Source organism: Pelobates fuscus, chromosome 2, assembly GCF_036172605.1.
Source record: "Pelobates fuscus isolate aPelFus1 chromosome 2, aPelFus1.pri, whole genome shotgun sequence".
Taxonomy (NCBI): domain Eukaryota; kingdom Metazoa; phylum Chordata; class Amphibia; order Anura; family Pelobatidae; genus Pelobates; species Pelobates fuscus.
In genome coordinates, this window is record NC_086318.1 from 148,519,385 (window position 1) to 148,547,184 (window position 27,800).

Below are 27,800 nucleotides of genomic sequence, written 5' to 3' on the forward strand. Positions count from 1 at the left end.
CTCTGTGTCAGTGTGTATCAGGGATCCTTAGGATAGGTGTCAATCCATATCTGCCAAGTGACCCTATGTAGGGGGAATAGTCCCTATTCTGCTCTGTGTCAGTGTGTATCAGGATCTCTGAGGACAGGTGTCATTCCATATGTCAAGGTGTCAATATGTCATATGTCAGGTGTCAATCCATATCCATTGTGATTTAGGAATGTTAGGTGATTTCTGCCCTTTATGGATTAAAACCAGACTCTGCATCAACTGTGTAATTTTCCATGGGAGTTTTGCCATGGATCCCCCTCGGGCATGCCACAGTCCAGGTGTTAGTCCCCTTGAAACAACTTTTCCATCACTTTTGTGGCCAGAAAGAGTCCCTGTGGGTTTTAAAATTCGCCTGCCCATTGAAGTCAATGGTGGTTCGCCCGGTTCGCTGGTTCGCGAACGTTTGCGGAAGTTCCTGTTCGCCGTTCGCGAACCGAAAATTTTGTGTTCGCGACAACACTACACATTATGTGACTGAGCTTATTTTCAGTCTTATACCTACCTAAAATAATCTCTCCTCTACTCTAGAGAAACTAGATACTATATCTAGATCTTTGTTTACACTATGTCCCTGTCTACAGACAATATAACTGTAATATATAGTATAGACAATTAATGGTGATTACTAGGCAACTAGTGTAATAAACTACTTGGTGACTTGTATCATTGGCCACTAGATTTTCTACATTTTTACATTTTTATGTCCATATATATTCATCATGTTTATTATTTTCTTTAACAAACAGCTTATGTTTCATGCTGTTTCACTCCATAGCTTTTTCGGGACATATTTGTGTATTACTACTAATCAGTATTCTCTATTTGCTCACTGAATGTGGACATATTTATGCGTACTATTATTATTAAGGCATATACCAGTCCTCTCCATTTGCCTACTAATTAAGGACTTTATTTGTTTTGTTTATACACAACGTGTCCATGACTACTGTATATACATGCCCAGCAATATCGGCATTTAGCCCCGCCCATCGGCACATGATTGGCTGGTTACTTGATGATTGACAGAAGGCATCTCCAATCCGATCGGTGTGGGACGTGCAGTGGAAACGCCGCCCATACTCGATCGGATTGGCTTTTCTCTACAATACTGGCGGTATAAAGACACGCTCAGGTTAGTTCCCTCAATGATTGCCTTTGAGAAAGGCACTAGTTTAAGCGCCGAAACGCGTTAGGCTTGTTATTATGATTTTTTAAATCACATCACCATTTATTTTAGCACTTAGGTTGTTTTGTATTTTTTCTTTTCAAATTGGGGGTTTCTAGCTCATTTTCTTTTATCATCTAGCAAGGGATGCTACCCTGCTCTACGATTACCCTAGCTATATAGAGGTCAAGCAGTGGTCAGTTTCAGCATAAAATAACAATATAGGGACTTGCTTCCTGACAGATGACTATTAGTACATATTGCTACCTATCCTGCCTACCCTCTAGATGTGTTTCTATTGAGTCTACAGACTTTATACAAGGATTAGCAGTGTTTAGTTTCAGCACTTTTGAATATCATAGCAATATAGGGACTTGTTTCCCAACAGCTGACTATTAGCATCTATTACTACCAACCCTGCCTATCCTCTAGCTATGTTTATATTGGGTTTTCAGACTCTATACTTATCCCCCTACATTATTTAGGTTAAAGACATTATCTTGGATAAAGTATAGTCCAGGGAGGACTATTCCTAGCAAATATAGGCTTACTACTTGACTTTGTCTTATGATACTGTAGGAGTCATATATATTTTTTTCTCCATCCTGTCTCTCTATCCCCATATGCATTTTGTTTTTCCCTTCCTTACTATTTAAGCTTCTATATTTTACCCCCATCTTTGTTACTTGGGTTTATTCATTATTTTCTATCAGTGTCTAAGATATGTCAATAAACTTTTGGTTTTTAACAGTTAACTCTGATATATCCAAACTGTGGATCCTGAACCTTTTTGGTTTTTGGATCCATTCTCTTTGTTTCTTGTTTAATCTCTATATATAGGGTTACCCCCTTTCATTGGATATTTTTTGGACACACTCTTTTAGTCCCTGCTTCTCATGGATATTTTTTCTTTACTACAGCCATTACAGATTCTCACTAAGCCATCTTTATTTTGATTTCATGGTGGACTTACCTCCCCCAATGGTTAGTTGAGATACTTATGATAGTGGATTTTTTAACTAAGATGGCTTACTTTGTATCCATACTCAAGTTGTCATCATCCGCTGACCCGGCCAAGATATTTGCTTATGAAGTATTACGGTTGCATGGCATTCCTCAGGTTATTGTATCAGACAGGTATTCACAACTTGTATCTAGATTTTGGTGGGGATTATATGCTGAAATGGGAACCACATTATTTGCCAACCACCCACTAACTAATGGAGCTGCTGAATGTGCCCGTCAATCTTTGAAGCAATATTTGCACTGTTTTGTAAATACTACTCTGAAGGACAGCTGACTGGACCTGCTTTCCTGTGGTGAGTTTGCTCACAATAACTCATATCATGAAGCTTCTGGTGAAAGTTCTTTCTTTGCTAATTATGGCTTTCATCCTGCTGTTCTCCAGTCCTCCTTTGTTGATAATGGAATGCCAGTATTTGCATTTTCCTCATTGCAGAAACTTGAGGGCAGGTTCATACCATACTCCCAAAATGTTATGCTCTCTATGCAAAACATCTGCCTCTATGTCACTTCCTACGTAAAATAGACCCTATGTCTTATGCTTCAGACTTACCTTGCAATCTCCATATTCTTAATGTGTTTCATACCTCCCTTTAGAAGAACTTGCTGTGCTACTTTTATACTTTGGAAGACCACTCCTCCTGCTCCTCTTCTGGTTGAAGGAGAGGAGGAATACAAGATCCAAAAATTTGTGGACTCCCAGTTTTTTAGGGGTTGCTCTAGTACTTAGTATACTAGAAAGGTTCTGTCTTCTGTTATTCAAACTCCTGCAAGTTTCATTTAAGTCATTATCCTGTCTTCCCAGGGCTGATCCTGGAGGAGGGTGATCTAACAATACCTGTCCCTCATGGTGTTGTGCGATCATGATTGTGGCATCACGTCTGTGTTCTGATGCCCACAAGACATTATCCACTCATCCCTAGTTTCCTGGTGACTCATTTTGATATCATTTATGACATGGAACCCTTCCAATGGTCTCCATTTATATTGTCAGTTTGTGTGGTTCTTTTTAAAAATGTGTAAACACTTGTGACATCACAACCCCCTGTAACCAATTACATCTCAGTATAGGGTATATATACTTCCTAGTTGTCCTTGTTTCCTTTCCCTGCCGTGGTTTTTATTTACCCGAGAGTGGATTTTTACTGTGTGTTGGATTAACTGTTTTTTGACCTTGTCTAGTTTGACCATTTTTGCTCTCTGTTATCCTGACATTGGCTTAACTGTCAATTTTGTGAGTTTCTATTATCCAAGACTTTGGCCTGTCTCTTGTTTACTCTCTATCTGCTTGCAGACATTTCATTTATTTGTCTTGGGCACTAGCTGTGCTAGGACTGGTATATGTTCCTTTACGGTTTCCTTCGGGCTTGCATGTTAGAGTATCTTCACCTGACATATACTTGTCTTTCATAATGAACACATGGTGAGAAAAAAAGCTTAGGGATTACCTAAGCAAAATCGTAAAGCTAAAATTACGAAATATAGAGTATATCCATATTCGTGCTATTTTTTTATTTTAGGACAAATCAGTTCTACACACTAGTTGCTCATGGCTTGTTTAGCTGCACACTCTGAATAAAAAGAAAAGACTGCATTCTAAACTCATTGCATTTGAATTCCTTTTTAGCATATGGCTAAATACATAGCTTTATGTTTCATTTTACCAAACGCTCAAAGAACTGCAAAAGAAGTGTAATCTATATTCTACTATTTAGGACCAGATTTCCTATTAGGCAGAGTAGGCACCCAATGGAGTACCTTGGGAATGGCATTTATAACACATCCCCTATGTGCCACTTGAAGTGGGCTCCAATGAGAAGTTTCTATTATCCAAATCACCCGATGTCCGGGACATACTGTTGGACAGGACGTGGAAGGGATCACTTCCTATCTACCCATTAACAGCCTCTTACACGGGGAATTCCTTGCAGATGGAGCAAGAACAGCACTGTATAGCACCTACTGCAGCTCAACAAGTATTCTGAAGACATGAGATGGTGAGTACTTTGCATATAACCCTTCAAACCCCACATGCTTAAAACACCCCTTCCCTAACCCTAAATTTAACCTCTCCCAAAACCAAAATAAATCCTTTATTTGGTCCCAAAGTTAAGTACACAAAGCTAAAACCTGAAAAAACCTTTTTACCTTAATTCTAGTTTTCACTCCTCTTAAAAACTAAAATCCTGTTAACCCATCTCTAATCCTTCACACACCTTTACCCTAACCACATCAACATTATTTTTAACCCTGCATGCATTTATTTTCACTATACTCACAGATTTACATACATTACAAGCAGAAATATGCACATAAATACATACAAATATGCAGAAATGCAGTTGTATATATATATATATATATATATATATATATATATATATATACTGATCAGCCACACCATTAAAACCACCTGCCTAATATCAACTAGACCCCCCCTCATGCTGCCAAAACAGCTCTGATCCTCAAGACCTCGTCATGTCTCTGTGGTATTTGGCACCAAGTAGATCTGCAAATTGCAAGGTGGGGCTTCCAAGAATCCGTTTTACTGTTCCGGCACATCCTACAGATGCTGAATCAGACTGTCATGTTGAGATCTGGAGGCCAAGGCAACATCTAGAACTATTTTCATGTTCCTCAACCCATTCCTGAACATTTTATGCAGTGTGGCAGGGTGAATTATCCTGCTGAAGGAGGCCACTGCCATCAAGAAATGGCAAAAATCTCTAGACAGCCACATGAATGTCAGAACCCAAGGTTTCCCAGAAAACATTACCCAGGGCATAACACTTCCTCTGCTGGCATGTCTTCTCCCCATAGTGCATCCTGCTGCCATCTCTTCCCCAAGTAAACAAAGCATGTGCACCCGGCCATCCACCTGATCTAAAACAAAGCATGATTCATCAGGCCAGACAACCATCTTCCATTGCTGCATGGTCCAGTTCTGACGCTCATGTTTCCATTGACGGTGGTGGACAGTGGTCATCATGGGCACTCTAATTGGTATGCGGCTGTGCAACCTCATACATGGCAAGCAGTATTTTGACACCTTTTTATTTTAGACAGAATTAAGTTTTCAACAATTTGAGATACAGGAGCTTTTCTGTGTGGTCAGACCAGATGGACTTGCCTTTGCTCTCCACGTGCATCAATGAGCCTTTGGCAGCCATGACAATGATGCTGGTTCACCAATTGTCCTTCCTTGCACCACTTTTTGTAGGTACTAACTATTGTATACCAGGAACACCCCACAAAGCTTGCCATTGTAGAGATGTTCTGATTCAGTCTAGCCAACACTATTTGGCCCTTGCCAAAGTCACTCAGATCTTTTCACATTAAGAATGGACTACTCACTTGCTGCTTAATACTGTATATCCCATCCCTTGACAGGTGCCATATATACACTGATCAACCACATCATGAAAATTACTGACAGATTAAGTGAATAACATTGCTTATATTGTTACAATATGTAATATATTATGACTGCAATGCCAGTTAACTGATAAAATTCACCTTTTCTGCCTTTGGGGGGTGAACCTTTGAATGCCCTGATATCTAAATCCTGCTTTGCTCTTATTCCTGCGATTCCTTGATAATATAGAGATTCAGCAGAAACAGAATTCTGATGCTATTTATGACATCTGCTGGTAAACTTGGGTCAATGCATGTGTAAATGTTGTTGTATTTTTATATACAGAGTTAATATGAAACCATACAATTCTATTAATTAATAAATAAAGTTAATTCTAAAATTTGCCAAATCTCCTAATATAACCCCTAAATTGTTTTAGTAAATATGAGAATTGCAATTTAGGGGAAGATTCAGGATTTATATTTGATGGTAAATGACAGATATTAAATATGCTTGATAATTAAAGACATCTAACATGCAAATTATGTGCATATATTAGAATATATATATATTATCCAAATTACTTATGTAGTGTATGTTTTTGCTGAAACCATGGAAGGGCTGGTGAAAGTGTGTTAGGACCCCTATTGCCACTGCAGAAGTAGGGCAGCAGACGTTGTAGTGCTGAACCTTTGTCATTCATACACTTGTTTTTTTTCATTCGTTGTTGGCTTGTACTTTCATAGATCTCCATGCCTGGACCTGGACTGCCCTGTGGGATATTTCCCAAGTTGACTGTAGTATGTGGGCTGACCAGGTTGGTAGACTAGAACAAGTATTTATGAAGTCCCTGGAGATGTTTTGCAAGTGACGTCAGGATGAGATGACATTTGCACAATGTAGCAAATGCAATTTGTGACAATGGAGTAATGGGGAAAATTGTTTGTATCACTTAGGATGTATACATCTCTGTGAATACTCTGTCACACTCCACAGGTGATGCTAATGAAGATTGTTAAAATATATGATGTCACACCTTGCAACTCCAGCAGCCTTCATCTGTCAAACTCATTTGTTGCATGCTTTACATGAATACCAAAACTATTTGAATGAATCTAGGGAATTTGGGGGGTAATGCCATAACAAATGACGAAGAAGGACAGTTTTAGGGACAATGAAAAGTGAAACAATTTCTTCCCAAAACATCGAAACATGATCTTTCAGGCATTTTAAAAAGTATCTCAAGTTCAGTCGATGCTGGGAGTAAGCATTCTTTTAAATCTCTCAATGCATCTCTTGATACTCACTGACAGAAAAGAGTTTAAACACTTAGAGACCACATGATTGCCCATGCCATCATGCGATGCAGGGCTTTAATGTGCAGTGACAGCATAGATCGTCATGCAGTAAAACTACCAGCAGGGGTTAAATCACCTCTATAAGTTGTAGGCAGAATTAGTGGACCCATTCTGACCTATGCTCTGTTTGAAGTGCTCAAAGTGAGCGTTGCAATCAGGGATTTAAATGGGTGCTTAAATCTCCACTGTTACAATGTGTTGTGATTAGGGTTAAATTGTTGCTAACTTATGGGTGGTGTTTACCAGCCAAGCTGAGCAGATGCATCTCGGTTAAGCTCGATATGCTGGCAAGAAAACTCTTATTTGGCCAGATGGGCAGAAAAGCTTGCAACAGATCCCTGGCCTACACCAGCCACCGAACCTTAGACACTGAGCGCAGTTATTCCCCCGAGGTTCTAGCTTTTTCCCAATCGGCCAGGCACACCAGTGTAAGTGACACAGATGAATCATCACAATCGAGCAGTATGAGCCATAACGCCCCTGACATTGGCACTAAGCAACACCACCCAGCAGCCCACAAGGTGGCCCACAAGATGGCAGCCTGCGCTCAGTCACCCCGGATCCTGGGGTGAGCTTCACAAGCTCCAATGCAAACTGAGGAGCCCATGGACTCACAATCCCACAATGCCACTTCTGATGCCATGACAAACACTGAGGCACAGTCACCAGTGACCAAGTAGGATATTCATGAACTTCTGCACAATATGAAGCAGATGTTCTCAGTTGACATAGACCAGGTCAAAACCGAAATTCAAGCAGTGACTGAACCTGTTCAAGCATCTGAAGAAGACATTTTAGACACAAGACTTGAAGTGACTGGCATGAATGAAGAGCTACACCAGGTAAAATCAATCCCGTGCTAATCTGGAACTGAAACTAGACCTACTGGATGACTGCAGCAAAGGGAAAACCGCAAGATCAGGTGAATCCCTGACACCATTGATTCAGCTGAGTTGTCACACTATCTCAGGCATCTCTTTGCAGAGTTACTTCCTCCTGCCCAGGCAAAAGTCAGCATTGATGGATTATTTTGGATCCCTAATTCTTCACGGCCCCTCCTCTTCTTCCCGGGACATGATTATAAGGTGCCAATTGCTCACTGATTAAAACCACATTGTCAAAGCTGTGCTGGGTAAGACTCCCTATAGCTTTGAATCTGCTTACCTCACCTTCTTCCATGGTTTGTCCATAAACACGCTGCCATGCAGAAGGGCTGTGAACTCTGTTACTAACCAAGCACAGAAGGCATGTATAGCCTACAAATGGTCAACTTCAAGATCTCTCAATGTAATCAGAAACAGCGCCACTCTGAGACTATCTTCTGTGATTGAGGCTTCCCCATTCCTCCAAGCATTGGGACTCTCACACACCATCCCACTTCTAGCATCTTCATCCACTCAACATATTTGGGACCCAGACCATACAACGCCCTTTAATCCTAAAGGCAATCAAGCATTGGACGTTGTGACCTGAGCTTCTACGCATCTCCAAGCATATTAATGTTTTTTCTGTTATTTTACTGTTATTATTTTTGTTTAGTTTGCTTACCACTCTCTAAATGCTGGTTCTTAAGGGACCACTATAGTGTCAGGAAAACAAACTCGATTTCCTGGCACAATATAAGCCTTAGGTTCTGAGGTGCTTTCCCTTTAAGAATATATATATATATATATATATATATATATATTTTATTATTTTTTTTTATTTAAGATTTATCAATTACTACAATTATGCTGCTATCCTCCAGTCCTCTTCTATATAACAGACTCAAAAGCAAAAAAATTGAACAAATTGAGTTAGCACACTAATATATAAAAAACAAAATGAATGTTGCCTCTGTACTAGAAATATACAAAAAACAGTCTGCTAATTATATTATTATTATTTTATTATTTATATAGCACCTTTAGATTCCGTAGCGCTGTACAATGGGTGGACTAATAGACATGTAATTGTAACCAGACAACTGGACGCACATGAACAGAGAGGGGGAGGGCCCTGCTCAATGAGCTTACATTCTAGAGGGAGTGGGGTATAGTGACACAAAGGGTAAAAGTAGGGGTACAAAGTAGGTTGTTAGAAAAGTATTCACTGAGGGCTTAGTAGGTAATTTTTGACAGTTGCAGGAGAGGAGTCATGGGGGTGGGGGATAAAAACCTGCTAACAGTTTAATTGATATGCTTTCTTGAAGAAGTGAGTTTTCAATGATTTTTCGAATGAGTGGAGACTGGGTGAAATTCTTACGGAGAGGGGAATGAAGTTCGACAGAGGAGGTGAAGCCCTGGAGAAGTCTTGGAGGCAAGCATTAGAAGTGGGAGTACGGACAGCGGATATACGTATGTCTTTGGCAGAGCGTAGGGGCCTCGACGGGACATACTTATGTATTAGGGAGGATAGGTAGGTTGGAGCAGCATAATGTAGGGACTTGTAAGCAAGCGAAAAAACAGGACTTCCAAGGTGGTGGAACAAATAAAACTATTTATTCAGGATGAAAAATCACCCAACGATAAAAGTAGAAATACAGGCTTAAAAAAGAGGTCCTACGCGTTTCGTTCACAAACTGGAACTTCCTCAGGGACCAAATGAATAAAATTACATGCAGAAATGACAGAATGAAAAAATACAGCCTACTCCCACCCTCCCACCAGTCCTGTTTTATAGGGCTAGCCCCTGAGTTAATTGGTGATCATCTGGGCGTCCTCCTTTGTTTCCTCCCTCATTGGTGGAACAGTAGGTCACATCCAGCTGATTTCCTTCAGTGTTAGTTGAAATTCCCGCGTTCTGTACCGGCCGAAAACCGGAACCGGAAATGGACCTCCACTTCCGCGTTCCACTGAATCATGCGTTCCAACAGTGAAATCCAAAGAGGTTGGGAAGTGTACTGATGTGGCCATCTAGTGGTCGCCAGGGGAACAGTCCCAGAGAATAGGAATTTTAAACAGATATGAATCTATCAAGAGAAAGCAAAATAATATCGGCAGCAAAAAATGGAGAAATGGGATTATGCAACATACATCGCTTGTGCCCCATAGAAATCAGTGCAATAATGCAATTTATTTATAATTTTATGTTAAAATAACTATAATATATAAATTTGAAAATATATAAATTTGGAACAATAGTACTTACATCTATATAGATAATATTTGCTAAAGTGCCCTGTTTGTATTCAAATATATTTAATTTCATTTAGAATTATGAAATATACAATTTAAATAATAATATATGTGAATTTAAAAAATAATAATAATAATACACATATCTACCTTCAGAACACTTTTCCTAAATGTGTATTTATCCCAGTAAAACACCCTTAATTGGGTAATGGAGAATAATAGTAATAACGGCTATCTTCTTTTCAAGGAAATAAGTAGACAGTTATACTGTGGGGGCTTCAATCGAATGTTCCATAAATCTCAATACAAATTCAATAGCCCAAAGATATGTTATATATGAGTGAGGAGTATATTGAATACATCCGCCTTAAGTGTATTATTATATATAAATGTGTACATTCCACACAATTATACATCCTTAACTGGAAAGTAGGTCCAATTAAGGACAACCTGATTCCATTTCCACAGTGTATACAGAGTGTGGTATAAGAACTCAAGTACATACCACTACCTCTAGAGATGGGAAAAGAAAGAGAGATAAACTAATATCAAGTTGAAATACAAGTGGACCAGAAAACCACTATTCTTTATAGGAAACAGATCAGATCGATATCTACATTTAATCCCATAGGCTCCAAAGTTTGTAACTGGTGAATCCAAAAGGTTTCCCTTTGGGATAAGTTCTTAATCCTATCGCCCCCACGCCAATGGGGTGCGACTCTCTCAATACCTATGCATCTGAACTGTTTCCATGAAAAGAGAGGGAATGTGCTGCAATGAGCAGAAACCGAATGGGTAGTTAACCCCTTCCTGATGTTATTCAGGTGTTCAAGAATACGAACTTTCAAAATTCTCGTAGTACGACCCACATACTGTCTGCCACACGGACACTGCAGTAGGTATACTACAAAGTCCGTGTGGCAGCTAATATCTGATTTAATGTGATATATCCTCCCAGTGGTGTAACTGGAAAAGGTGTCAGATCTAACAATAGACACAGTTCTACAGGCTTTGCATACATTGCATCCCCTGCAGGATCCCGTATTGGTGTTAGTGGGAGAAGTTTTAATAGCGTAGCTAGGAGCCAGCATGTTCTTTAGATTTTGATTCTTTTTAAAGATCACTTGAGGGTATTGGGATAGATGTTTTCCCAGCACTGGATCTTGCAATAGTATTGACCAATGATTTTGGATTCCCTTTTTAATCTTCCTATGGTCAGTGTTGTACTGAGTAAGAAAAGCAGATCTAAACCGGTTATCTGTGGTGTCGGGGATAAGTTTGTCCTCCAATAACGTGTTCCTTTTAATTTGTGTTAAGTGGCGAATTTCTTTTTCCAAGGCATTTCTCTTATATCCCTTTTCTAGTAGTTTCCTTTTAATATGGTGTGATTGAGTGTGAAAATCATAATCATGTGAGCAATTGCGTCTAAGTCTTGTAAATTGACTCTTAGCTATCCCATTGAGCCATGGCTTATGGTGACAGCTATCCTGATGTACAAAACCATTGCCATCTGTTGGCTTGAAATAGCATTTAGTGCGTATCTGACCAGCTTCACTGAACAATGTAAGGTCCAGAAAGTTAATTGTGTCTTTACTCCAAACTGGGGTAAAGACCAGGTTATATTGATTAGAGTTTAAGAATTCAACGAACTCGGAAAATGAACTAGAAGACCCTTTCCAAATAATAATCACATCGTCAATATAACGCCGCCAGAGCACCAGGTTTTCCCTCCAGTCATGCCCAGACCACACAAATAGCTCCTCCCATCTGCGAACATAGGTGTTTCTGCATGTAATTTTATTCATTTGGTCCCTGAGGAAGTTCCAGTTTGTGAACGAAACGCGTAGGACCTCTTTTTTAAGCCTGTATTTCTACTTTTATCGTTGGGTGATTTTTCATCCTGAATAAATTGTTTTATTTGTTCCACCACCTTGGAAGTCCTGTTTTTTCACTTATCGTTTGGAGCAAGTGGAGAAAGGCATCAGCCCCCCATCACAATCGGGGGAGGCACCTTAGCAACGCTGTCTTTTCATCTACATCTCGTGAGTGCATTTCATGATCACTTACCATTGATTTAATGTAGATTTACACTATGTACACTTTTGTGTTTCAATTATAGATTTCTCAGCCGTATCCCAAATATTCCTGTTGTCTTGTATTTTGCTGTGTAAAGGTCATCCGATCTGGGTGATGACCTGGGAGGCTGTTTCATTTGAATACTGAGATAAGTATATTCTTTGTCACTTATACACATTATTTATTGTGGTGATATTTTTTTACGTTTATATACTTTTCTGGAGTTTGTACTTGTAAGCAAGCACCAGAATTTTTAATTGAGCCCTATATCTAACTGGAAGCCAATGCAGGGACTGACAGAGCGGGGAGGCGTGGGAGGTGCGAGCAGACAGGAAAATGAGCCTTGCCGCTGCTTTCCTTATAGATTGCAACGGTGCAATCTGGGAACACGTAAGACCACTGAGAAGAGTATTGCAGTAGTCAAGGCGAGAGAGAACAAGAGCATGGACCAGCACCTCAGCCGCATCCAGGGTTAAATAGGGGTGGATGCGCGCTATGTTTTTGAGATGGAAGCAACAGGATTTGGTGATTGATTGGACATGAGGGGTGAAGGAGAGGTTGGAGTCAAAAAGAACACCCAGGCAGCGAGCCTGCGAGGTAGAGGTGATGGTAGCGCCGTTGACTTGGAGAGAGATAGACACGGGAGTAGTAATACTTGAGGGAGGAAAGACGAGAAGTTCTGTTTTGGACAGGTTGAGTTTAAGGAGGTGATCCAGAAGTTCCACAATTCAGGTATTGAATGAATTTATTCTCCTGAGTCTTCCAGCACTCCTGGGGTTAATAATCAAATTGCCATCTACAAAGATAAAAACCTGAAATGGTGTATTATCACCAGGTAAGCAAGCTCCACCATATACACCCTATGTGGAGCTCTCACCCTGTTAAAAAGTACTTGTTCCAAGTAAAGTTCTGATATAGAGACTCAAACCAGCCCCAACAATGATTCACAAAAACGGATCTCAGGCACTCCCATAAATTCCTCAACTCTATTTGCAAAAAAAACAGCTTCCAAGTCTGTCTAGTATTTTTGCATACAAAAAAAGGGTGTGTGTTTTTACCTCAGCTTCTAAGATGTTTTTACTGTATGGTTTTGTTGATCGTCATAGCCACATTATTTATTATTTATTTATTTATTAAAAATTCTTAAGAAACGCAGTCTTATTACCCATAGGGTCTCGATGCGCATACCAGCAATCAAAAACAAGCAAAACAATATCCAGCACACAACAGCATTATAATCACATGCATTTGAACCAGGTTAAAAATTTCATGTCATCCCGTATGCCTGAGCAAATAAAACTGTTTTTAAGCTCCGGCGGAACTTCAGTAGATCATTCTCAAGTCTTAATGTCAGAGGCAGGGAGTTCCAAAATTGCGCTCCCTGAACATCACTCGTCCTCCCTCCGCACTTTTTCTTTTTAAAATTTGGAATCTTCAATAAGGCTAAATCAGCCGATCTCAAGGATCGACTGGGAGCATAGCGTGTGAATTTATCCTTCAGATAGTCTGGTCCCATACCATGGATTGCCTTATATACCAAACAACCATTTTTAAACAGAACCCGTTCACGAACGGGCAGCCAGTGCAGGGCTTTTAAAGATGGAGTGATATGGTCATTGCGGGCCACACCCGTAAGTAGCATTGCAGCTGCGTTCTGTATCAACTGTAGCTTGTGTATGATGTTCTGAGGCAGTCCAAGGTACAGGACATTGCAGTAGTCCAATCGGCTACCGATGATGGCGTTGACCACCGAGATTTGATCGGATTTGATATCTATGTCTGTTACTTGCAACCTCAGTAAAAAGAGATTGACAAAAAAATTCCCGCTCACATAAGAAATCCCAGACATCAATAGATACCTGGGGTTCTCTTCTGTTAGCTGGCACCTTTAATAGTGGCACCAGACTGACAGGTGAGCTGCATGCAGAGTAAATACAAATACAAAAAAAAACAAGTACTGTGCTCAAACTCCCATCACTCCTGGGTGGCAGCAACGACCATAGCACACGTCAGCCCCAATACAAACAGTAAAAACCAAAGAAAGAAAAGTTACCTGCGCTCTCTCCTAAATCCCTATGTATATTTAAACAAATGGAGGTTATTTAGTTACTCCAATGGCCATTGGAGGGAATGCCCGCCTGCCACGTCAAGGCAAACCTCGTAGGTGGGTCCTACACTGACCTTTCACCTTGCTTCCTTGAGCTTCTGGCAAAGATATCTCTAATGAGACAGAGAGGGGTATTTTTTATATACACCCCTACATACTTCTTAACCCTTAATAGGGAACACATGGGATGGGCGGATGTAGGGGTGTATATAAAAAATACCCCTCTCTTTCTCATTAGAGATATCTAAAGTTATCATGGTATCCACTTTTGCAAATGGTATGCATTTATGGTGTGTTTTAAATATGTGAGCTACTAAAATACCCCATCATAGACCAATCTTCAATTTACTATTTAATTTTTTTTGCAATGGGCAGGTTATAAAATCAGATCTGTATTTTCACAAATACTTGGCAAGGGTATAATGGCCATTCTGTACTCAGGAGATATAGCTGAACACAATTTAGGGATTTTTATTACAGTATCACATATCAAAATTCACAGCTAAATCGCAATGTGCATGTAAACAGTGGCAGAACTACCGTGGTCGCAGGTGTCGCAGCTGTTACCGGGCCCGCCACTCCAGGGAGCCCGGCCGCCCTGTGGAACCCTGCGACCAAGTGCCCACCGCCATGTGACCGCTGGGAAGCACGTTCAGGGTCCCATCGGGTGGCCCATGCTGTTAGGGCCATCCGATGGCAAAGTATTTTGATGACATCAGAGCTGGGAGGAAGTGACTGCCCCTTTCAATCCTCCCAGCTTATACACAAGGGAGGAAGGAGAGAAAGGAGTCAGAGTTTCCACATCAGCCTGAGCCACCACTAGACCCCTAGAAAAGTCACCATCCTGCATCTAAAAGGTAGGAAACAGGAGGGTGACTATTGTATGTATGTCTGTATGTCTCTGTCCGTGTGTTTATGTCTCTGAATGTATATATGTATGACTCTGTATGTGTGTCTTTGTCTCAGTATGTGTGTCTGTGTCTCTGTATGTATGTCTTTGTATGTATGTGTGTGTCTGTTTGTATGTGTGTGTTTTTGTCTGTGTGTGTCTGTATGTGTATCGTATGTCTGCATATCTGTATGTCAGTGTGTGCAGGGGAGGGCTGGCAGCCTTAGGCCTGGGGGGCAAAACCAGTCAAGTGGTTTTATAAGGGATATTGATGTTATGCTAATCAGTAGCTCTTTGCTATACTCACTCCTTCACGGCTCTGACTTTCAATGTTGTCAGAGCGCAGGCTGAGAATCTCTGAGCCTGTGCTCTGACTCACTAATTGAGCGCCGGAACCACGAGGGAGAGGATATAATCTGACTGCACCTACTGCTGGTCCGCACCAGTGGACCACCAGTGAATCGTTTAAATTGAATATGCTGGTGTCCCCAACTTGTGAGCTGTGTTGGCCACCGGGCGCCTCTGTTGTCATGGCACCCTGCGTGACCGTACAGCGTGCACACCCCAACAGTTGGCCCTGCTGACACACACTGGCGTTACTAGTTAGACATCACTCAATATTAATACAGACATCAAAGTAAACACCAATAAACTGTGGAGAGCTGATCCCCCCAAATTTATAAAGATTTGTTTACTGGATTTGTTGTAAGATTAAATCATGCCTCCTCCTCTCTCTCTCCCATGCGCTGCTCTGTAGGCTGGGAGGAAGTGTAGAGTAATCACAATCTCCAAGCACAGCGCCACCTGTGGCTGCATGGGGAACAGCTGGTTAATGTAATGCTTGCAGGACGGCCAGCTGCCGCAGAACCTCTTTGTTCCAGTCTCTGCAAAGGGCTCCAGGCACTGCTTGCTGTTAGTGTGAGCCACTGTAAATTAGGGGCAGAGGGCACTTGCACTGCGGTAAAGACGGATCTGGGCAGGAGGAGAGTGCTGTGCAATCAGTGCACTCCCCTCCTGTGGGTCACCAGTAGACTGGTGCACCTGCCCAGGATCAGAGCCGGTGCAAGGATTTTTGCCGCCCCCCATGTGACATCACAATGCCCAACCTATATGATCTGCCATATGAACTAATGCCAATGCGGAACACAGTGTGTGTTTACATTAAAAAGCCTGCAGGGACCGGCTATAGACACCAGAACCACTTCATTAAGCTGAAGTGGTTCTGGGGACTATAGTGTCCCCTTAATGTGAGGTAAATTATAGATTAGTGTCACTTATAATATACTAGATTGCCTACTTACAACCAGATGAGGATGATGATGGGCTGCAGTTTGGCTCCACTGGTCTGGTGTAGAACAGGATCTCTGGAGGCTGCTTGTAACTGTGGTCACAAAATTCAAAGTTCTAGTAGAATGGGAAGCAGTTCCATTTTTTGGGGGCCTCTTACACAGCTCAAGGTCTGGGCCCCAGGGCCTGACGGTGAGTATTCCCATAAGGCCCACCTAAACGTCCACCTACATGTTCCACTCATGAGTTCGCTCACAGGGAGTGGAGTGTGTAGGGGATGTGTTATGTGTTATTGTAGATGATTTAATGTGTGTGCTTATGGTATGTAGTGTATAGGGATACCAGTTTGTGTAGGTGATGCAGTGTATTTGTTTGTAGTGGAAGAAGTGTGTGTTTGTGTATAAGGGATGTATTGTGTGAATCTGTGTTTGTATGCATAAGGGATGCAAGGTGTGTGTCTGTAAGTGTGTGCATTGAGTGTGTGTAAGAAATGCATTGTGTTTCTGTGTATATGTAAGAGAAGCAGTGTGTGTTTTTGCATGTGTATGTAAGGGTTTGCATTGCGTGTTTCTGTGTATGTGTGCAAAGGATGCATTGTCTTTGTGTGTAATGGATGCATTGTGTGTTTCTCTGTGTGTAAGGGAAGCATGTTGTGTTTGTGTGTGTGTAGGGATGCATTGTGTGTTTCTGTGTATGGATAGGGATGCATTGTGTGTGTGTGCGCGTAGTGTGAAAGAGCTCCCTGTCCTGCCCCCTGTCCTATAGAGCTCTCCCTTGCCCCTTAGTGGTCTCTCCCCCCATCCCTCCCTAGCAGTCACTTCTCACACCCACCCTCCCTGTGCTCTTCTCATCCCCACCCCCCCAAACCTCCGGTGTTCTTTTCTCCCCCCCCCCAACCTCCGGTGTTCTTTTCTCCCCCCCCCCAACCTCCGGTGTTCTTCTCACTCCCCCCCCTGTGTTCTTCTCACTCCCCCCCCATGTGTTCTCCTCACTCCCCCGGTTCTCCTCACCTCCCCCCATGTGTTCTCCTCACACACCCCATGTGTTCTCACTCCCCCCATGTATTCTTACTCCCTCCAAGTGTTCTACTCACTCCCCCCACCCTCCCTGTGTTCTTCTCACCTCCCCCCTCCCTGTGTTCTCCTCATCTCCCCTTCTTCCCCCTGTGTTCTTCTTACTCTCACCCCTCCTCTCTGTGTTCTTAATTCCCCCCCTGTGTTCTTCTTAATTCCCCCCCTGTTCTTCTTAATCACCCCTCCCTGTTCTTCTTAATCACCCCCCCGTTCTTCTTAATCCCCCACCCCCCGTTCTTCTTAATCCCCACCCCCCGTTCTTCTTAATCCCCCACCCCCCTGTTCTTCTTAATGTCCCCACCCCCCTGTTCTTCTTAATCTCCCCAACCCCCCTGTTCTTCTTAATGTCCCCACCCCCCTGTTCTTCTTAATCCCCCCTCCCCCCCTGTTCGTCTTAATCCCCCACCCCTTACCCCTTCTTCTTAATCCCCCACCCCTCCCCCATTCTTATTAATCCCCACCCCTCCCCCCTTCTTCTTAATCCCTCCCCCTTCTTCTGAATCACCCCACCCCTCCCCCCTTCATAATCTCCCCACCCCTTCCCCCTTCTTCTGAATCCCCCACCCCTCCCCCCTTCATAATCCCCCCACTTCCCCTTCTTAATCCCCCCTCCCCCTTCTTCTTAATCTCCCCCTCACCTCCCCTCCCCTGTAGCGTGGCCAAGCTCCTCTCCGGTCCGCGGTGCCCGGCCGGAGTGATAGGAAGGTGCAAACTCAGTGTGCACTTCCTGTCAGTCAGGCCGGTTCCAGGAAACAGAAACTCCTGTTTCGCGCGGAGTGTCTGTTTCCTGTAACTGGCCGGACTGAAAGGAAGTGCACACTGAGTGTGCACCTTCCTATCACTCCGGCCGGGCACTGCGGACCGGAGATGAGCTCGGCAACGCTACAGGGGAGGGGAGGGGAGAAGATGTGCTGCAGCCGCCTGCTGCTCAGACGGCTGCAGCATGAGGCCGGTCTTAAAATGATTTGGGGCGGCCTGGGGGGCAATTGCCTCCCTGCCCTCCGGCCCAGCCCGCCCCTGAGTGTGTGCCCTGTGTATCTTTATGTGTGTCACTGTTTGTATCTATATGAGTGTCATTCTGTGTATTTGAATGTTTGCCCTTAAGTGTTTGTGTATCTGCATGTGTGTCTGCGTGTATATATGTATCTTTGTGTGTGTGTGTGTCTGTGTATGTATCTGTATGTGTAATAGGGTGTGTATCTGCATGTATGTCAGTCTATGCACGGGTGTGTCTGTGTAACTGTCACCCCACCACACACATTGTCACCCCCTCTCCACCAATCATGTCACTCACCCATGCCATACTCACCACCCATCGCTCTGCCATATTCACCCTATTACATAAACCTTTTATTGCACTGTCACACTCACCCCCCCCCACTCCTGTCACCCTCTTCTCCATCACTCTGCCACACTCACCCCCTTTCACCCTGCCACACTCAACCTATCTCATTAACCGCTCCAATTCTTTCATACTCAATCCCCCAACGATGCCACACTAACCCTGTGGGATGTGAAATAGACACATGGAAAGGATGTTGTTCATGCCTTTTCCCTGCAATGGTTCAGTGAATGGGACTTGCTGAATGGATTGTGATAATGGTGTTCGTTTACCGAACAAACTGACGAACAACCGGACCACCCGCAAGTGGAGTGTGCTGCTCATTTACCTCCCATAAGCTGTGGTTAACCGCAGCTTAATTGACAAACGGCTGGGTGGTCGGCGTTCGTATGCACAAACACGTGGCTGCGGCCATCTTAAATCTTAAACTGTCGAACGGCCAGCTGTGTTTTGTCGTCGAACGTATGGAACTGTTTTTGGCCACTCGACTGCACGTACACTGCTGGGACGTCCAGACTTACAGCCATTTGTTTAATTTTCATACAAACGCAGCGGCGTTCGGTACATTGGAGCCCACGAACCAGGGACACACATAGACTATGACCATTCACCAGTTCATTCGGTAATTCGAACGGTATTTGAAATATTGGAAATAGACCGGCCACACAGCCTAATTCTCTGGAACTGTTTTGGGCATGAAAATATGCGTGCGGACGGTCAAAAGAGACTTCCAGGAATTTCCTGAACCCCTGCTCTAATCTGGGTGATTTTTTTATATTAGTTCACCCAGATCAGGGCTATCAGGGGATGTAAGATTTATGGGGATATGTTATGTTTTGGGGTGTTTTCTGTACTTTGGGGAAAATGTATGTTTTTCTGCCTGTGGATAATTAGGTTATTGTATTATCTACGTTACTTGTATCACAGGCAGAGGGGAGGGATTGTGTAATGTATGTGGGAGTGTCGTTCCCTGCTACACTGTTTTTATTGGCTTACATGTTTTGTGTCTCGGTGCCCAACTAGGTCCACCTGGGCGTCACCTTTGCTTTAAAACTTGTATAAAAGACCAGTTTGTGCCATTAAACCTTCTGTTCCTGTTTAATCCTCAAAACGTAGTCTTGTCTCGTGATTGGAGGGGAACTGCTATAATTACACTGGGGATTGCTATACTTTGTATACTCCCCTGGGTTCTAATCACTTAGCTCTTTTAAGAGCTGTTCCTGTTACGCTCTCCTGGAGGAGAGGTCTCTCCCACATAGTCCTGGATGTCAGAGGTTGATACAGGGTGGAAGGAAGATGGCGAGATTCCAGTTAAGCTACGGTGGTTGTGTAGTCTGCGGGGGTTGTGGTGTCCGGTAAGGTGCTTATTGTCCTTGACGTCAGCTAGGAAGCATCCGTTAAGGAGGTACCCAGTCGGGGTCCCAGGATATCCATTACACCATGCTAACCATGGGATCTGGACCCCAGTTTTGATAGCACTAGAATTCTATCATGCTGAATGTCTAAAAAAGGGGTAGTCAACCTGGTCCCTTCCACCCACTAGTGGGTGGTTTGTGATTTCAGGTTGGCAGTGGTGGATTCTACAGAAAATGACCAGTGGGCCTTGATGGCCATGGACCAAGGCCGGCAGGGCCAAGCAGAGCCAGCCTTGCTGTAAGCCCTCTTGGGCTGGTGAGGAGATAAAAGATCTCCCTCACCAGCCTGCTGTCACTTAGTTCAAGCAGAAGGAGGGAAGGGCCTGGAAGGCTCTTTGTTACTCCTATGAGCAGGCTGGTCAGAGTGTTGCCATGCTTTACCATGGCAATGCTCCGATAGAGTGCTGTGCTCGCAGGAGGACAGAAGAGTCAGCCTGCAGCCTGACGAGGTGCAGGCTAAAGTGAACAGGCCACCACTTGATCACAAAGGTTTGCAGCATTATGTCCCCCTCCCTGTAAAAGGTAAGAAGAAGGAAGGGGAAGACATTAAGATAGATTTTTACATCTCACTCACCTACAGACAGCATATACCCTATGCACCCTTCACACACAAACACACACTACACCCCTCACACACACATTGACTGCCCCTTCACACACACACATACAGACTGCCCAGCTCATACACACTCCACCTCTTACACGCACTCCACCACTCACATATGAACTGCCCCCGAACACACGCACTGCCCCTTAACACATGCACAACACCCTTCGCACATGCACAGCAACCCTCACACATGCACAGCACCTCTCTCACACACACAGCACCTCTCTCACACACACAGCACCTCTCTCACACACACAGCACCTCTCTCACACACACAGCACCTCTCACACACACACAGCACCTCTCACACACGCACTCTGCACCCTTCACACACATACAGCACCCCTCACACATAGCACCCTTCACACACATTGCACCCTTCACACAGACACTGCACCCCTCACATGCACACACAGCACCCCTAACACACACACACACATAGCACCCTTCACACGCACCCTGCCCCTTAACACACACTGCACCTCTCACAAACACACACACAAACACACACAGCACCTCACAGACACACAGAAAAAAATAGTAGAATAGAAAATAGAAAAAAAATAGATTAATTTAAGTACATCTGAAAAAAAAATATTTAAAAAAAAAAACATTGCACCTTTGCTATAAAATTAAATACTGCGGCACTGGTGGGCAGTAAGGAAATTTTACCATTAACAAAGATACAAGATTGGGCGGTAGGTATTAAAAGGTTGACAACCCCTGGTCTAAACCATCAGTTCCCAACCTATGGTATGCGTACTAATGCTTATTAGTAAAGGCCATTCTGCAACTGCAGCCGCACCACACAGGTTGGGAACTGCAAAGCCCATTGGGCCATCAGGAGGCTTGGTTCAACTGGGCTGAGCCCCTTCTTATCTGCAGGAAATGCTGGGAGGAAGTGAGAGTCAATCATGTAGACCTAGATGATATGTTTATGTGTGTCAGTGTGTGTATCTGGATGTCTATGCATCTGTGTGTGTGTACATATGTATGTGCATCAGGGTTTGTTTCTGTGTGTGTGTCAGTGTTTGTATCTGTGTGTCTGTGCATCTGCATGTGCATCAGGGTTTTTATCTGTGTATTTGTGTATCTGCATGTGTGTCAGTGTTTGTATCTGTGTGTCTGTGCATCTGCATGTGCATCAGGGTTTTTATCTGTGTATTTGTGTATCTGCATGTGTGTGAGTGTGTATATCTATATATCTATCTGTCAGTGTTTCTGTGAGTCTGTGTATCTCCACGTGTCAGTGTTTGTATCTGTGTATTTGCACGTGTGTTAGTGTGTGCATTTGTGTTTGTGTATCTGCATGTGTGTACAATATACCTGGGGCAGATGAGAAGCACGGAGAACCTGGAGAAGAGGAGGAGCAGAGAGAGCCTGGGACAGAGGAGGAGCAGGGAGTCTACGATGGAGAAAAATGGTAGATGGGACAGAGGAAAGCGCTGCAACTATATTAATTATATTTTGTAAATACGAGGGCTAAAATTTATGGAAATGGTCTGCCAAGGGGTATACGAGTGAAAAATGATTGGGAACTACTGGTATAAACACATTCCAGTGCAGGATTGTCCTGGCTCTTGGGCCAGTACTGAAGAACCTGGGCTGGAAGGCTATTTTGGGAATAGAGATTATAAAGGAATTTAATAAATCTTGAGTATTGCCAGGGGAACTTAAGTTTGATTCTCATAAGTTGCCAAGCTTGAATAATAGAAAAAAAGTATTGGTCTATGTTTAATACATTTTGACAAGAGCAAGAAAGGTGTGTGTGGATTAAGGTAGATAGACTGATTTCAGGATAGAACAGCTGTTCCATAGAGCACTTAGAGAACACTTGAAATTCAATCCAAGGTATGACGGCATCACACTTGCCAATTTATATTCACATATGTGAGGGATATTGAGGCCTAAATTTAATTTTGGTTGTTCCAACTGTATTAGAGCCACCCTCGCGGTTTTTGTGGTACAAACAGTGTGCAGACTCGCACATTACCTTTCAAGAGTAGCAATGGTAACAATTATAATGGATCTAATAGTTTGGCATATATTACAGATCTCAAAAGATGTGCTCTGCCTGAGATTGTACTCACTCCTTCACACACATACAGCACCCTTAACAAATGAATAGCAATCATAAGGCCAGGATTTAGACCAATTAGCATAATAATGCATTATGGGAACAGTTTTTTTTATCATTTCAAATTGATAAATGAGAAATCATTTGTGTATGTTTGGTGATAAACTTCCATAAATCATCCACTCAAATTAAGTGGTTGTGTTGTTTGTTCTGCTCAAATTATGCTTTCAAAAATTTTAGGGTATTGGTTAATTTTTAGAAAAATGTGTTCTGTGGTTTATGAAGTACTTTTGCTTGTTTAGTTGGATAAGTGTCAATAGGATCTGTTAATGTGTAGATTAACTTATTTTCAGAAGATTGTAATCACTTCAACTTGACTGTTTCTGTTAAGGTTTCAGGCCCCTTTAATCCGACTAACCATGATAAAAGTGCCAAAATATCACAACTGTGAGATTGTGTTGACATTATTAAAGGCTCATCATCGGATAACAGATAACATATTGCAATATATATTATCACACATTTTATGTGTGATATAGCCAGCATACTGATATTTAGCATTGATTTGTTGCGATCTATTATATTTTTTATATTCATCCAGTATAAATATTTGTACAATATGAGCACTCACCGAGGGCACATGCTCACACATTGTACTAAAAAAATTATGCAGGGAAAAGTTGGGATTAATTAACATCTTCACTTCACTGTTTGTGGAAGTTGTGGTAACCTATACTTTATTTAGTTTTAAGTTTGACAGAATGCAAACTCATTTCAAATAAAAATAAAGCAAAGGGTTCTGTGTACAGAACAGGGGACATAGAGGTTAAACTGTTTTTCTAGGTATAAACAAGTGAATGAAAGCCTACATAGATTTTTATTCCTATTTATAGGTTTTTATTTCACATACAGGTTGCTATTTTTAATCTTGGATCAAAACTCATGACAAAGCATCCATAGTTTCACTTTAAAATCCCTCATACATAGATGTGGCCTTTATCTTACTGCTGAAATAAATGAATGCATGTCCAATGAATTGTAGTTATATTTACATCCAAATAAAATGGTAAAGTAAAATTAGCTTCACACTGATTTACTATGTAAATAAGTCTACCTCCATAATGTTTTTTAGTGTGTGGGATGCCACATTTCTCCAGGACTAAGCTAGCAAGAATTTTAGGTGGAAGTATAGCAACAAAAGGGATATCTCCATGGATAGCAATGTTCTCACGCTCTGAGAATGGAGGACCATTCTGTGGCGGATCACTGATTGGTAAGAAACACTAATATTAATTAATGTTGTCTAAGCACATAATATGACCATTACTAGTACATTTGGTGTTCCATATCGTAGAGAACTGTCTTATGCTAACACTAAGCCGCTGCAGTTAGTAGACATGTGAACCATCGGCCTGCATTGTAGTTTGAAGATATTGGTGTGGTGGCTATGACACAGCAGAGTGAGTCTTATGGTAGGAATCTCAGGAAAATAACTGGAGGAAATTAATGATGTCATGTGATAGATGTACTATCTGATATGAGCATATTTAGTCTAAATCTGAAAATGGGTGTGTCATGTAATATGCAACAGGCCTCCCAACAGGCCCACATTCGGTGGGACAGTCCTGATTTCTGGTACCTATCCCGTTGTCTCATTTAGTTTTTTTGATGTCTCACCTCTGGGGACAACAACCAAGGAACTGTCCCAGGGCAGTACAGAGCAAGTGCATTAGTGAACACCGCTCCAGCAGTGTTAACTGCATGGCCCTTAAGGCTAGGGGGTAGACCTAGGATCCTGTACTATTATGGGCACATCAGTGAAGTAGCTTATCTCTCCATAATCTATTCTAACCTTCTAATGCCCTGGAATGCCCTGTTTTTTTGTGTGTTGCCAATTGTGCTATTTAAATAATTACATCAAAAACGTCTATTCCACCTTATTGGAAAGCGGTATTTTGAAGCATATCTGATGGAAAAATAATTATTTGTGATATATTAAGAAAAAGAAGAATGAAAATATTTCAGCAAGGATCAACTAGGCAAACGTTACATTTATAGGACTGTTAAGGTTTGCACACACTAACCTACAAGTAGACTGTGATGAAATGGGTGTTCAGAAAAGTTATAGAAAATGTAAGGTTACTCTGTTATATAAATGTACCTATAGGTGGTCCTGCGTACTGCCTTTTACTACCTTCTTAAAGTGGCCATGTCATTTATTTTATTTTTGGGGTTTTCCATTCCTTATGACCCATGTATCTTAATCATTAAATTAATTCACTTGTCTTTATTTAAAGGGACACTATAGTCACCTGAACAACTTCAGCATAATGAGGTTGTTCAGGTGAGAACTATAGCTCCCTGCAGCCTTTCTCATGTAAACACGGTATTTTCTAAGAAAATACAGTGTTTACATCGAAAGCTAGGAACACCTCTAGTTGCAGTCACTCAGACTGCCACCAGAGGGACTTCTGAGTTGATGGATGCATAATTCGCATTCATCCACTCAGATGTGCTGTAAGCAGACAGGGTAGCACTGTGCACTCCTGTCTGCAGGCAGTCAGCAGCACGTGGAATTGTGGGAGAGCAGATCTCCTGCAACAACACACAGCGTCGGCTGGAGCTGACAGGCTGAAGACCGGAGAACGAATAGGAGGGGAGGATTCAAACTGTAAGTAAACTTATTTTGTGACTGAGTGTGGGTGATTGAGTGAGTGTGAGTGTGGGTGTGTGAATGTGAGTGTGGGTGAGTGGGTGAGTGACTGAGTGTGGGTGGGTAACTGAGGGTGAGTGTGGGTCACTGATTGAGTGTGGGTGGGTGGGTGACTGAGGGTGAGTGTGTGACTGAGGATGAGTGGGTGACTGAGTGTGAGTGAGTGTGGGTGACTGAGTGTGGGTGGGTGACTGAGTGTCACTGGGTGAGTGAGTGTTGGTGAGTGAGTGTGAGTGTGTGGCTGAGGGTGAGTGTGGGTGACTGAGTGAGTGTGGGTGACTGAGTGTGGGTGGGTGACTAAGGGTGAGTGGGTGAGTGTGGGTGGGTGGGTGGGTGAGTGACTGAGTGGGTTAGTGAGTGACTGAGTGAGTGTGGGTGGGTGACTGAGTGAGAGTGTGGGTGGGTAGAGTGTGGGTGAGTGAGTGACTGAGTGTGGGTGAGTGAGTGAGTGACTGAGTGTAGGTGGGTTACTGAGTGTGGGTTAGGGATTGATTGACTGAGTGAGTGTGGGTGACTGAGTGTGGGTGAATGACTGAGTGTGGGTCACTGACTGAGTGTGGGTGACTGAGTGTGGGTGGGTGACTGAGTGTGGGTGGGTGACTGAGTGTGGGTGGGTGACTGAGGGTGAGTGGGTGACTGAGTGTGGGAGAGTGAGTGACTGAGTGTGGGTGAGTGACTGAGTGTGGGTGAGTGACTGAGTGAGTGTGGGTGACTGAGTGAGTGTGAGTGAGTGAGTGTGGGTGGGTGACTGAGTGAGTGTGGGTGACTGAGTGAGTGTGAGTGAGTGAGTGTGGGTGGGTGACTAAGTGTGGGTGGGTGACTAAGTGTGGATGGAAGACTGAGGGTGAGTGGGTGACTGAGTGTTAGTGGGTGAGTGAGTGACTGAGTGTGGGTGAGTGGGTGACTGAGTGTGGGTGAGTGAGTGACTGAGTGTGGGTCACTGACTGTGTGTGGGTGAGTGGGTGACTAAGTGTGGGTGAGTGAGTGTGGGTGAGTGGGTGACTTAGTGTAGGTCACTGTTTGAGTGTGGGTGAGTGACTGAGTGAGTGTGGGCGACTGAGTGAGTGTGGGCGACTGAGTGAGTGTGGGCGACTGAGTGAGTGTGGGCGACTGAGTGAGTGTGGGTGACTGAGTGAGTGTGGGTGACTGAGTGTGGGTGACTGTGAGAGAATGAGTGTGAGAGAGTGGGAGTGAGAGAGAGAAATAGATAGATATAGATAGATAGAAATAGATCAATAGATAGAAAAATATAGAGATAGATGGAGTGTGTGTGTGTGTATGTTTAACAATATTTATTTACAGTGTGTTTTTGTATACAAACACTATATATAGAGTTCTATATATATATATATATATATATATGTTTGCATACTTACTTTGGGCTGGAGGGTTGCCGTAGGATGGGGCGGGCATAGGCGCTGAGCTGTCAGTCAGCTCAGCTTGCGAATGTGCATACCGCGCAAATGTAGTGTAGTGCGCTCAGTTTTTTCCTAGAGTGGCATTCAATGCCGCTTTATGAAGAACATGATTGGTGCAGCGCGAAGCCGCGCATGCGCACCAGGGAGCAATGACTCTTCTCAAAGAGAAGCATCTGATTGAGCCTTGCGATTTGGTCATTTTGATGAAAAAGGGGGCGTGGCCTGGCGGGGAGCTCGGCACTGGAACGGAGGTAAGTTTTAATGCTAAAAAGTGCTTGCATTTATTTTGTAATAGGGGCAAGTTCATATAAAAACAAGAAAGAAGGCTGGGGGACCTGTCTTTCTTGCTTTTATATGTTGACTATAGTGATCCTTTAAATTAATTATCTCTTATTACTTGTGCTGGACTTCAATACCTGTGCACAGCCATTTTGTTCTCCTCTGCCCATTATGCCTGCTATTTGAACGTCAGTGGGAATATATTTACTGATGGATTGTGGGTAAACTTGGTAACTGAACCAAATCCTACTGTAAGCCCTGGCAGTTGTGAAGTTTTGACAACTTGACAACTAGTTCATTTATGTATTTATGTATTTTATGAAAAGTCAAGTACAAAAAAAAAGTAAAAAATAAAAATTGAGACACAGTGAGATATATAGAAGAAGACTAAACAAAAATCTATTTTTGGTGACAAAGTCACTGTAAGATTACTATAAATGAAAGAGTTTTGATACTTTTTAACATCA

General features: G+C 42.7%; 1 protein-coding gene across 1 annotated transcript in view; it reads left to right on the forward strand.

Annotated features, from left to right (window-relative positions):
• MASP1 (MBL associated serine protease 1) overlaps positions 1-27,800 on the forward strand; it is a 136,208-nt gene that overhangs the window by 98,860 nt on the left and 9,548 nt on the right. The window contains exon 11 of the mRNA XM_063442814.1: positions 24,056-24,196. Coding sequence (XP_063298884.1) covers positions 24,056-24,196 — 141 coding nt within the window. The remainder of the gene's footprint in view (positions 1-24,055; positions 24,197-27,800) is intronic.